At 38.5% G+C, this 14,331-nt stretch overlaps 1 protein-coding gene across 1 annotated transcript in view; it reads left to right on the top strand.

Annotated features, from left to right (window-relative positions):
* tacr1a (tachykinin receptor 1a) overlaps positions 1-14,331 on the top strand; it is a 55,594-nt gene that overhangs the window by 19,014 nt on the left and 22,249 nt on the right. The window contains exon 2 of the mRNA XM_041998738.1: positions 10,371-10,565. Within this exon, the coding sequence (XP_041854672.1) occupies positions 10,371-10,565 (195 nt within the window). The remainder of the gene's footprint in view (positions 1-10,370; positions 10,566-14,331) is intronic.

The following is a 14,331-nucleotide window of genomic DNA, read 5'->3' as shown; positions in this document are numbered from 1 at the left end:
TAGAGTTGTGTGTCACCCACAAAGTCTAGTACTGCTGCCCTTGATGCTTGCTTTATGTGAGAAGGGATCCTACTGAGTACAATCAGACAGTGCCCAGAGACAGTTATTTGAAGAACAAAGTCTCAAAGGTGAGCTTGTAATATAAAAAATGAAGGGGAGGTGAAGCCTGGAGAGCAGAAGTCTCTGCCAGCAAATCCATAAAAATGAAAAACCTCCCAGTAGCAGGATTTTCTGGTAGATGAGAATGCACAGGCTAACTTTTCTTATTGTTTATGTTGACATGCTGTAGGAGTAGAGATCATCCTCTGTTTGCAGACAGGGAGAAAAATCTAACAGAGCTGATGCACTCAAAACTGAAAGGGACACCATAGTGGACACCAGTCACAACACTCTACTGCTATTTGTTACAGCCCAGTTAAACCTGTTCAGACTTATCTTAGTGGTTTCTGCTGACCTGCTGAGGAATTCAAAACAAGGTGATCTATTATTTAGTCTTCGTCGAACAGTATGTGTAGTGATGCTCTCAATGTTCAAAATTAAAAGTACAGTAGAACACACAAGATGAAAAACATGAAAAATAACATCAAGTTTAACTAAGACCAGAGGACTTGGTTAAACAGCTTTCCAAAAACAGCTGGGCATATGTTGGGGCTAATAATAATAATAATAATAATAATAATAATAATAATAATAATAATAATAATAATAAATGCCCTATAAAGAATAGCTGCAGTTTTTTGCTGTTGCTAATGGGGATCCTAACAAAAAAAGTGCATGAATTATGCATAGTTTCCACTGAAATTGTACAAATCTTAGTCTTGGTACCAGAAACCACATCTTAAGAGATAATGTAAAATTGATACTTAAGTAGATTGAACTAAACACATTTACTGATTTGTGTGCATGGAGTTAGCTTTTGTAATGACATTGAACTACTAAATAACATGTATATCAGGTTATGCAATTGTTCACTTCAGTCAATGATAATTTTATGTCAAGAACAGTTCAGGCTCATGTATTTCCAGACATATTTGATAATTTACTAAATTATATAATCTACATAGTCCAAGCTAACACTGAAATTGGTTCCAGCCACCATTTCAGACTGAATTGGTTGTCACGTGTGTCTCGTACAGTATGTTTACAGCAGCCTGTAAAAAACAGTGGACTGAAGACTTGTGAATATTTTCACATACTGAGCTCAGTGAAACCGAATGATTATGTCATGCTGCTGATATTGTCCAAATATAGAGAGGAGAAACACCCAACTGACATAAAACAGACCACAGAAATATTTAGAAATACTTGAAATGTATTATGAAAATGTATGTTCATGAAAAATATTTATAGAAACTACAAGTTTGTAAGGTTTTTAGGCTTAATTGTTTTTAAGCAACATGTCAATTGGAAAAAAAAACATTCTGTCAAAACAGATCATTTTAACTGATCATTTCTGCTTCAGTAAAGTTTTTACCGCATATGTGTCAAACTCAAGCCCCTCGGGCCATATCCGGCCTTTAAATGTATTATCTCTGCCCCACATGATCATATATTAGAGCTGGCCCGCTGATAGAGTGCAAACACCACTATAATACTACAAATCACATAATGCATCACGATCTGCGGGCATGTACCTCACTCGCTGTCTAGCAACCTGATGTAGCTACTCACCTTTGTCTATGTGGAGACAGTTAGGCTGTAATGAAAGAATACAACGTAAGAAGGCACTTTAAAACCAAGCACCACGACAGATAAAAGCATCTGGACAGGAAACAAAGGCTCAGAAAGGTAGAAGGGTTAACCTTTTAGGTGCCAGAGTTTTTCAAAATTTACAAGGCAGTAAAATTACTCATTGTGGCATCACAGGTTGGCAGCCATACTAGATATAACTGTCACACACACACACGTGTGTGTGTGTGTGCGTTTCACTTGCTCTTACAGGCATTTGATTTTCTAAATGAGGAAATTATTTTTGGCTGTTCTAAAGAAAATGTTTTTTCTTGAAATCACTCTGAAAAATGCAAATACAGTCATAAGAAATAAATTCAACAAATTTGAACAGGCTTTTTCTAAATTTATTTAATGATTAATGTCGTTTTATAGGCAATAACTAACAAGCTCTGTTTCAGGTTCAATATGTGCATTAAGGTCATTTTGGCCCACCATCTATTTGAGTCTGACATGCCTGTTTTAAAGCAACAGTGACACACAGTCATTTGACCATAACTCCCTCATGCTCCAGCTTTGGTCTGTCTGTGTACTTCCAACGTCCTCTTTTGGACATTGGAAGTACACATTTTCCAATGTTTGCTTCCATTTGCCAATGTCAATATCAAGAGGACACTTTCCAATGTCCTCTTTTCCAACATTATTAGTTTCTTAATGCATGAGAAAATAAACAGTGTTTAATGAAAGCATGTCAAAGGTGACAACTGTACAGAAGTTTCCCAGACATTTTGTTAGAGGGGGCATCCTTGTTAATATCTACCTTGAACAATCAACCATGACTTTATTTCTGAACAAACATCTTTATATGCACAGCCAGATCCTCATTTTCTTATTATACGCTTGTCCTCAGTAATTGGGCTGCTTAAATAAATTGATTTAATTGCAGGGACTTTTTTTTCCACTTAGTTTTTCAAATGATAAAAATGTAGAGGCGGCCAGCTTTGCTCCTCTCAATGAACAATGGAGATACATTTTCTTTACTTGCTTCATCACTTGGTATTTATTTATTTACGTATTTGAGCCAGAGCATGCAATTCTGTACACCTAATTCTTCTCTTTTTGGATCCAGATTTCATGTAACAAAATACCTGGATTTTAGTTTGGCTTTGTGGATTCATTCATTTTCTATACCGCTTATTCCAACTCAGGTTGCAGGGTGGCTGGAGCCTAACTAAACAATTAGCAGGTGTGAAGTACACCGAGGCAGGTCGCCAGTCCATCGCAGAAGAGCCACTCACAAACAACCACTCACTCAATCCTAGAGAGAATTTAGAATGACCAATTAACTCAACATACATGTCTTTAGCTAGTACAAGGAAGGCAAAGTAGCTTGAGAAGCCAAGCATACAACATTAAAACACCACCTTGAAAGGCCCCTGTTCAAACCTCTCCCCAGCTGTGAAGCAAGTGGTGCTAAACACTGTGCAGCCCTGTGACTATTCAGCTAAATATCAAAGCAATGTTGGTAGACTCAAAATGACCAGCAATTTCTCAGGTCACACAGTATCAGCACTGGAAGCTAAAGGTGTTAATGGTTAAAATAAACTTAGTTGGTCTGTGGAAGTTGACTCTCATTAACATAGTTTGTGTCAGTCTATGGGATGTTTTGGTGTTTTTAACTAAACCAACATATTCTCTGGCAAAAAAATAAATAAATAAATAAATAAAAATTGTTGGGTCTCTTGTATTTGAGTTTTTATGTAGTCTAATTACATCTTCTATTCTAAGCTAAGCCAAGCTAAGCAAACTTAGGCTAAGGGAAGCAAAGCAAAACTGAGCTAAGCTTGGCTAAGCTAAGCTATGCTAATTAGCTATTTACTGTTTTAAATCTGTAGTATTAGATGCTTTTTAAGAAAAACAAATAACTATATGACAGAGGCAATGCTTTATCAATGTTACCTCTAATTATTTGCTTTTAATTATTAGTTTGTTGCATCCTCTGCATTGAATATATTTGGAAGCTATTTTCTATTCTTTCTGACTCACACAAATTATTTTTTAGTGTACTTGGTAAACAGTGTTTTTAAAAATTAAGCTCTCATTTTAATGACTTAACTTTTACTTTTGTTTGTCTGGTGTCCAGAATATGTTAAAAGCCAAGCACGGTGCTTGCACGCTAATTGATGATTTGAACTGTCCAATGCACGTCTATGTTTGAATATGTCATTAACAGCTTGACTATGACTCACCTTTATAAAAGAACATGGTAGCCCGTCTCGTTTGAAGTAAAGCCAAAGTAAAGCCACGACTGTTATCAGCCAATTTCAGCAGACCGCAGGGAGCTTTTGACTTCAAAGACCTTCTTATGTATCTGATATAATTAGAGTGAGAACGTCCATTTAGTAGATTCATTTGGGTTATTACTGGGATTAAGCTTTTAATTAGACCTTTTTTAGCACACAGCAGTATTTGATTGGAGAGCTTTGCTTAAAAGGGAGTCGAAAGGTTATAGCATTAATGTTGATGCTCTGTGCATGAATATACATCACACAATTCACTCAAATATAATATAAAAATAATAGACTCAGAAAAAACAGCACTTCATTGGATAAACTTCCAGGTTTTGAAGCTGTTAGAAGACAAACTTCTCTCTAATAAACTACAGAAAAAGGTTTGGCAGAAAAAGCCAAATGGAACAATACATGATTTCTTTTTCCTTTAAGTAAAAAATGTTTTATTGATTATTTTTTTTCAGTGTTTTATTCAGAAAAAGTTATTCGTGTTTTCTATCATCTGCCTGATGATGAACATGATTATGAAATTGTGAAATTATTACTTCAACACTATATGGAATAATTTGACTGGAATTCTTAGAATTTTTTAATATTATTTTTTGGTTGTCACTTTTTTTAAGGAAAATCTGGTGTTGGTTTCTCTCCAAGGCAACATTGTTTTTACTTCCACATCTATCAAGGACAGGGATGTATGCAGAACTCCATTTTACAGCCCTTTCATAAATTACATTTGTATAACAGTTTGAATAAATTGTGACTGAACACTATGCCTCCATCCGTGAAGCTCTTCACTGACCTCCAGCCTGCCTTTAGGGAAACCATCACACAAGAATTATTTAAACAAAAACAAACTCATTGCTTGTTATGTAGAGGATCTGCAGTGTTTTCCCTTATATTGAACATCTTGGGCAAGATGCTCAGTAGTTTTCTTTAGTTATTGGCTCTGACGTTCCTGCTATCCCAATAAATGGCTGCAAAGCAAACAGCAATCTTCAGAACTCACTGTATAAAAAAAATCTGTAATATTACCATTTTGCTGTATTATTTAACTTTTTCCAAGTACTTTTTAGATACAGGGAAATACCAATAAGATGACAGAAAAAAACTGCAGCTGCAAATTTACATGTCTAATGTAAAATAACATGAAAAACCTGTGACTGTGAAAATATATAGGCCAAAGGAAGAGATTCAGACCACAGATGTGAAAACACGAAAGCTCCTGACCATGCACGGAGGGTTCCACCCCAAATCCAGCACCCTGAGACTGTACACTAAGCGCAAGGAAGGAGGCAGAGGACTAGTGAGTGTCAGAACCACTATCCAGGATGAAACATCCAACATCCTCAAATACATCAGGAAGATGGCCTCAACGGACGAAGTGCTCGGTGAATGTCTCAGGCAGTGGAAAATAGATCATGTGGTGATGGAGGAACCACCATGGGAGGAAAAGCCCCTCCATGGGATGTACCACCGACAGCTAACTGAAGTGGCTGATATCGAGAAATCCTACTAATGGTTAGAAAGGGCTGGACTGAAAGACAGCACAGAGGCACTGATCACTGATCATGGCTGCACAGGAGCAGGCATTGAGCACCAGATCAATAGAGGCCCAGATCTACCATATTAGACAAGACCCCAGGTGTAGACTGTGTAAAAAAGCCCCTGAGACAATCCAGCACATAACTGCAGGATGTAAGATGCTGGCAGGGAAAGCTTACAAGGAGCGTCATAACCAAGTGGCTGGTATAGTGTACAGGAACATCTGTGCGGAGTACAGACTGGAAGCCCCGAAGTCAAGGTAGGGAAACACCTCCGAAGGTGGTAGAGAATAGCCGAGCTAAGATCCTGTGGGACTTCCAGATCCAGACCGACAAAATGGTAATGGCAAACCAGCTGGACATTGTGGTGATGGACAAAAAGCAGAGGAAAGCCGTTGTGGTTGACATCGCAATACCAAGCGATTGCAACATCAGGAAAAAGGAACATGAGAAACTGGAGAAAAACTAAGGCCTGAAAGAAGAACTTGAGAAGGCCTGGAAAATGAAGGCAACAGTGGTGCCTGTGGTCTTTGGAGCACTCGGGGCAGTAACCTCCAAACTGGAAGAGTGGCAACAGCAGATCCCAGGACAAACCTCAGACATCTCGTTCCACAAGAGTGCAGTCCTAGAAACAGCAAAGATACTGCGCAGAACCCTCAAGCTCCCAGGCCTCTGGTAGAGGACCCGAGCTTGGATGGATGAGACCGCCCACGGAGGGCAAGGGGACAATTTTTACATATATATATATATATATATATATATATATATATATATATATATATATATATATATATATATATATGGTGATTTCAACTGCATGTTAGTACCCAGTACTCTCCCTCTTGAATCTGAGCGTTTCTGCAGGACTCAGAGCTGCACTAAATGTCTAAGAAGCACAGAGTGAAAAGAAATGGTAAGAGTGGAGTCCCCTGTGTTGCTTCTGTGATGCTGCCTGCCTTCCCTGACACACAAGCCTTCAAGAAAACAAATCGTGGTCTGTTTGTCAGGTAATCAGTAATCCCAGTGATTGTGATGGTATCTGCCTCTATTTTCAGGAACATCTCGCATAAGAATGCAGGTTGGATTATGTTCAAGCCAAAGGAGAAATCAAATAACACGATTCTCAGTGTTGCCTACTTTGTTCAGATCAGAGTGAGCTCTTTGAAGCTAACTGTAGTGGGTCCTGAAGGTGCTTATCTGCTGACTTTGATGATCCAGTAACAGCCTCAACAGGACTACAATAAGGTGAGATGTTTCTGGCAATTGAGGGCAGATAGATTAGATTTTTTAGGGGCCAGAAGAAGACAGGATGTCTCATCTAAAAAGAAATGTCTAAATGTCTTAAAAGAAAAAAGAATGTGGTTTGCAAAGATTAACTAAACTAAATGATCAAAATTACTGAAAGCATTCCCATGTTTTCCAGGTCTGTTTCATGTGATGTAGTCACATCATTGTTTATAATATCTGCAAACGTGAAGTCAAGGCAGTGCATGTTACAGATTACACAATATAACTAAAAGTGGGTACACACATAAGGATTTTTTTTTAAATCTGAAGAGATTTTTATCTGTTGTGACCCCACACATGAGCAAATTTAAATCAGGCATTTAACAGTTGTGATCGTACTGTATGTGGTGTGCTCCGATAATCTCAGCACAGAACAACACACACCTAATGATTCTGTCCCGCAACGGATCTACAATCTCGTCCTCCGAGCCAGAACCTAACAAAAACGAAGAAGTAACATAGCAACAACAGGGAAAACAAAGAAGAACCATGGCAAAACCGGAAAACACAACACCCTTCATGGCAGAGGACATACATGATGAAGTAATGATGGTGGTTTTGCAACTATTGTTAACATAAAAATCCAGAAGTGAAAAAAATAACAGACTGGAGACAGCGTGAGCATGTATCCTTCCTTGCTCCCCAGTCAGCTTGCATAATTGGGCATTTGACGTCCTTGGTCGGGAAGAGGGAAAATCAAGACAAAAACATCCTGATAATCGTACGTGTCTACCCAGCTCAAGCAGGCTGTTGCTGTGGTGTGCAGGGAAGTTTGCAAAAACACTGATGGGAACAAACACAGAACCCAGAATTTTTCCCTGCTCAATAGAGCTCTAACATAATGTATTTGAATATTAATAATAGTGACATTCAGTGCTGTGTATATATTTGAGATTTGTTTCTAGCAGGTAGCTACTGAAAGCTACTAGATGTTGATGCATAACCATGATCATAGCATGACATTCAGGGCCCTTTGTATCAAACATGCTGACTTGACCAACAGTTCTCCCGAATATTTTTCCTCTCTTTAATTCCTTCACTGCCTTCCGAGCAAGCTTCACTTTCCCCTTCTTCACTTAAATCTTCAATCTCTTTCTGCTACAGGGACAGAGCCCAAACAGAGTATCTTCCCCTGCCCAGAGCATAAAATACAATAGAATTAAAACTACTTGATGTCAGTGTTACTAAGAATTTCTCAGTTGAGGAATCTTAGAAAGGACTAAAATATCAATACAATACTTTTTTTTTTTTCAAATCTAGAGGTCCGTAAAAATCTAATGATCTGCAGTAATAACTTTAAAGAATTTCTAATACTAATTCATCTGTGTTGTTTCTAAATGAATCTGACATACGACCTTCACTCTTAGTTACATGCTGCTGTTAACTCAAACTGTGTTAGTTCAGGTGTGCTGCTCATACCCCCTCAGTGTTTACTTTCTTTTTTCTTTTTTGCATCCAGACTTCACTTTCTTGGGGAAATTGTGACAGCCCTAGGCCTTTCAGCTTGTTGGGCTTGTACGTAAATGATAGTGATGCGCAATGCGCGAAAGAGCTAGCTCTGAGAAGCAATGCTTTATAGTGAATCAGAAGAGCTGGCTACCAGTTTTTTTTTCTTTTTGCTGCGTGCTTAGCTCTGCCCAGCTGAAAACAGAAAGGGGGTGGGGGATAGACGGCGCTACACTGCAAGTGAAACAGCAGACAGCCATAAGGAGAGTACATGAGTGAGTGCATTGTGTCATCAAACTCTACCCACAGAGGAGGGAAACCGAATCAGCCATCCAAGATGAGGCATCTTATTTTTCTGAATGCCAACCTACAGTGAGGACATTATTGCGGCTTTCTTGAGTTTGGTTCTCTTTCTGTTTTGTGGATTTGTTTGCTGTTTTTTGTTCATTTGTGCAATATAAGGCTTTTGTTGAAATACTAAACAAAAGTAAGTGATTTTATATCAGAATAAATGCACAAAAGGAGGCAAATATTTGGCTTCTTGTAAAAATGATGAACACAAAAGGGTTTTCAAAACACAATTCATTATTTTTTGAGAAGTTAAGGTAAATTATGGGGCTAAATAAAATGCTAAATTAAGAGCCGTTCGGGAGCCAAAAGAGCCAGTTCTTCTTTGGGAGCTTAGCCAAAAGAGTAAGTAGTAAATGAGACTGTGCCAGTGCTTGCAGGTGATTAGGTGACTCCTTACTATATAAGCTCCTGATCACCTTCATTCTGGGCAGCTGAGCTGAGAGTTACAGATCTGTGTTCTTTGTTTCCTTTATATTTTGCTGCTTGCCATTGTGGGCTTTTAACTCCTGTCATAGGACTCTTTATGTTAATTGTTATTTTGCTTTCGGAGTTTGTGTTTAGGTATTTAGTAAGAGGATATTCAGATACCTTTTATTTACTTGGTGAATGATTCCTTTTTTACATATTAACACATATTGTAAGTAAATTAACTTTTATTTTAAGTATCCATCTCCGACCGTTTGTGTTGCCACCCCTTTTCTCCTAGAATGAGTAGGGTTGTAACAGAAATATGTGACTTTCTCTTCTGGCTGTCTGGCTGCTCTAAGGCCCTGTTTACGCCATAACACTGAGAGAGTAAAACTCAAAAGTTTAGTTGTGTCTTGGCCTCTTGTTTACACAGTAACAGAGTTTTGGGTGGATAAAACTGCAAAGATTTGACAATGACCTCTAGAGTGAAATTTTCTCACATCGCAAGGCAATCTCATCAGTGTAAACTGGAAACTTTTGGCAATGATGACGTATTTCACGTCATCTTGCACCTGCTTCACCCACAAGAAGCACAACCACAACAACAATGGCGGACCTCCGTGTCATGTTTGTGCCACTACATCTTTTTAATTTATTTGGTCTTTTGAAGCAAAACCTGTTTCTGGTAGAGTATTCATGCCGTCAGCGAAGACGCAGAGGTAACAGTCGCAGATAATTAGCAGCTGACACGTAGTGCTTTTGTTGTGTTGTTTTTTGCGGTCTTATAAGGATGCTGTACACACCTGGGTGTGTTGTTGCAAAGTTTTGCTGCCAATTAGAGGCCTGGCTTGCACACTGCATCGTTTTTCTCCTGCTTGGACATAGTTTTCATTCTGCTGTTCTGTTAGTACATTTTCTTTTCCAAAAGTGCAAAGAAAAATTTTTGCGCTTTGTGTGGAAACATGGTCATGTAAACAGGACCTTAGCATGTGCGTAAATTGGTTGCACAAACAGGTGCAGGTGTGGACTAAACGATTTTGTGCAATTCTAGAAGGTTGATAGGACCCTCAAAGATCCATCATTATTGTTACTGCAAAATTCAGTCTCTCATCCCCTTTATTCAGCTAGATTGGCTTTTTATTATGACATTAACTTATTAAAAAAAGCAACACAAAATAACTTTTCATTCCAGGATTTTCAAGGACACCCGCCCTGCAGTTTAGTCCTCCAATCCAACCACTGTTTATAACTGACAAAGCCTGCTGGGCTAATTAGGATTCAGCATACAGATGATGATTTCTTTTACAGACTATGCTGAAGACTCATATTCTCTGCACATGTTGGTCACCATCACTGAACGACTTTTGTCCTCCTGCAGGTACATGGCCATTATCCACCCTCTACAGCAACGCATGTCATCCACAGAGACAAAGATTGTGGTTGCTGTGATCTGGGTTCTGGCTCTGCTTCTGGCCTTCCCTCAGTACTACTACTCTACTACAGTCCAGTTCACTGATCGAGTGGTGTGCTACATTGAATGGCCAGAGTACACTGTGTGCAACTTCGAAAAGATGTGAGTATCTCCGTTTGGTTGCTATTCAAATAGCTACTCAGACAGTCAACAAGTGCTGTTAATTACTTTTTGTTTGACAGCAGATGTGGGAGGTTGTTGTTTGTATCCAGTGGAGATGAGTGAGAGCAGAGAAGCGTTTTGTGCCTTGTAGCAGATAAACCGAAGGCATTACACAGATGATTTCTGTTCTCTCTCAGCTGAAAAATGCAAGAAGTCGGACTGAAGGAAATAATTACCAGAAGTGATTGAAGCCTTTCTGCACTCCTCATGTCACTTTTGTAATTCTGTTTCTGCAACAGTGAAGAAGAAAACAAACATTTACAGTGCAAACCATGAAAAAACAAGATGAAAGACATTTGTAAACACATCAGTCATAAACACTATTAACAAAACTAAAAAGTTTTCAGCATTACTCTGTTCCCAGCCAATCCTCAAATAACCAATTCTTTAAGGATAGGTGTTTCTCACTTTGCCCAGCTTTTCACGCCTATTTTAACAGTCCAGCATTAGTTCATAACAATCTCTCTCATGAGCCTTAAGATATTATTCTGACAGCTCTAAGGCAAGCCTTAAAAATAAAGCAGAATCACATATGTACGAGAAGATATGTATGGCCTATTTAGCTTTTTATCACACCTCAGCAGATTGATGCAGTGTGTTTTAAAGGAATTGCCTTGCATTGATTCTGGTTTCTCTAAAAAGCCACCTGTCCACCTTTGCAAATTCTATCATTTTGTAAATGAAACAGCCTGTTTAATTGCTCCTTTCCAGCTAAACACAGAGCTGATTTTTATATTTAGTGCTATGAATTACAACAGATTTAGACAGGAAAAACAGCAGCTGCACAGAATGCTAATTCTTGCACTATAAGTAGCATACAGTGATGACTCCCCAGGCACACTTTGTGTGTTTTTCTGATTCAAAGTTCTGCAGGGTCAAAGTCGAATCCAGAGAGAATTTTCAGCAGCTCATATTCTGCTTTATCTTACAGCAGCGTGCCAGGATTTCTGTTTGATATTTGGGGTTTTTTTCTCTCACAATGCTACATTTTATAGGGGATTTAGAAGTCTGCATTTGCCGGTGTATAAACTGTATAGCTAGAACCGGAAATGAGAAATTACATCTTCTTTCAATAAGGTCTTACATGTCAGCAAAAAATAGAAAGTAAATAAATAATAATTATCTGGTCTTTACCAGATCTTAAAATGAGGTAAATACAGATGAACAATAAAATATGACATTATGCTTATTATTTATTTAAGAAAAACTAAACCAACACTTTAAGTAAAATAAATAAAAGTATTGATTCATTGGTGTTAATAATTTAACTGGTAGTTTTTTTGCAGGATCTTGATGATTATGATTATCTTATCTTGATTATGATCTTACTGTACAAAAAAAAAAAACAAACAAACAAGCAAACACTGATGTTTCTATCAGTTAAAAGTTTTGTCAATGCATGTGCAGCTTCCAGACCACACCTCTGTCAGCAGATGTGTGACAGTCTTCTTGTGTCAGCTGCTGTGCATTTTAATTATCCTTCTGAAAAGTCAGGCGCAAACATTTTGGTAAACTTACAATGAATTAAACCTTTGCTGGTTTGGAGAGGAACCTGAAGTAAGCAGGCTAGAATTTGCTTAATTTGCAATATAACTGTATAAATGCAGTGAAGGTTTGAAAAGAATTTTCCAGACACCATTTCATTACTGTATGTAACAGATTAAAGAAGGTTCAACGACTACAACGTTTCACAAGCATGATGTGACCTTGGTGAGTCAGCCAAATCAGACCTGACGAGTCACCTCTCCTCCAAATATCATGTTTCCATGGGTTGCTAAAATAAAACCCAAGTTAAATGTTTCTTTGCAACCGCATCAAACTGATTAAATCAAGTAAATTTATAGTTGTGCAAATGTTGGTAATAATCTTCATGAAGACTTTGACGCATTGCTGTGTCAAACAACCTTGGAAAGCCTATTATTAAAAAAAAGGTCCGAAGGAGGATAAACAGCCTCTGGGGAAATTTTGTGTGCACACAGTAAAGACCGACATCTTTTGTTTGTTAGAAGACAGAAAACAGAACGGCTGTTTGGCTTACACGATGGCAGAAAACAGGTACATTTCAACTAATACATGAAAAATACTAGTTAAGCAATCAGACATAAACACCCACACAGTGACGCACATATGCAGCCACTCCGACACACGGCGACACGGCTCTGATCGCAGCTCTGCTGATGGCCCCTCTGCTCATCAGCAACAGTGATTTCCCGGCTCCACTGCCAGCTTGCTATGCCCTCCTCCTCCTCTGCTTCTGTGATATCTCTCCACGGACATGCAGTTTGTTATGAGCGGTGGATCAGCTATTTCATTCTTCATGAGAGGATGCCTCTTGTATTTAATACTATTTTTAATGAAATGCAGTCAGTGACACGTAGGAGCTGAGTTAAAACATAGTAGTAATTCAGCTCAGCTGCCAAAGCTATAAATGGCACATCTGATAACTGACCCCAGGTCAGGCCCCACCTGTTGTACTTTGCATGCATTACTCTGCCACCAGGCTATTACAGTCTACACCCTGTCTGAGGGACTGTCTGCTGCCTTCACAGTCAGTGGGAATTAGTAAGCAAGGTCTCAGAGGAGGATATTAATAGATAACACTGTTAGTGAAAGAATGTTTACATGAACAATGTCTCTACTGCTCTGCCAAATGACACAAAAAACCTCCCTTGACAGATTCTCAGTTACACAAAAGACACACAAACATTGGCAACCTATCCATGTCCTCTGTTTAATTTTGCATGTGTCTGTACATCCTCTTTTTTAGGCTTAAATGAGATATTAATGGCTTTATAGACTGTATAGGACTGATGACCTTAAAGCCCTTTTCATAAATCAGACATCTTTGTCGTGCTTCTTTCTTGGTCATTCACACATACAGTACCAGACTAAGGCGGCTCAGCTCAGCACCAGCTTGTGCTTATACACATCATGCTGCCGTTGCCGTTGTTTTTTAAATTACTCCTCATCTTCTTTTTCCAAGAGAACATTGGCTTATTCTATGAAGAGAAACGCAGGAACACCTCATCAAATAAACAATATTATGCTGAAACCAGATAAACATATATATAAGTACTGACTGGAAACACACGTTCGACACACATGGAGAAAATGACAGACTGAGCACTCCTTGTCCTTTGTGATCACCTTAAATTGGGCTGCGGACGACATGAATCTGTCATAACGAACAGTAAGCCAGTGTGAAGAAAGGCATCTTGTTCCAGTTCTGTAGCTTCTGATGGCAAGTACATTCAAAGGAACATCTGTCCTTCCTCACAGCATGGACATTCATTCATCATATACAGTATAGTGGTACAAACCTGCAGCTGTGTAAAGAAGCAGGTCATAGTGCATATAAATATAGATGTCCCTCATATAACTTCACTTTTATTTGATACTGAACTGAGTGTGTAGTCATCCATTTGTTACCATGACCAAATATTTATTTGGCATGTTTATACTCATTAATTGTACCCGTACGCAACAACAGCCAAGAAATGAAAACATTTTTAAGCTGGTTTGTCAACCAAAGAAAGAGAAAAAGCAGCAACCGTCAAAAGTGAAATAACAAAAGTTATTGTTTATAATTCATCTCTGACTCTGCAGCATCTGCTGAGTGAGAGTCTATTGATTTTGTTCATATGACAGCAAGGTGATACAGCACAGCTTCTATTCCTTAGACCATCATTCATCATTGGGAGCTGGG

The sequence above is a fragment of the Melanotaenia boesemani genome, chromosome 11 (genome assembly GCF_017639745.1).
Source record: "Melanotaenia boesemani isolate fMelBoe1 chromosome 11, fMelBoe1.pri, whole genome shotgun sequence".
Classification (NCBI taxonomy): domain Eukaryota; kingdom Metazoa; phylum Chordata; class Actinopteri; order Atheriniformes; family Melanotaeniidae; genus Melanotaenia; species Melanotaenia boesemani.
Note: the sequence above shows the minus strand (reverse complement) of the source record. Positions and strands in the feature narration are given on the sequence as shown.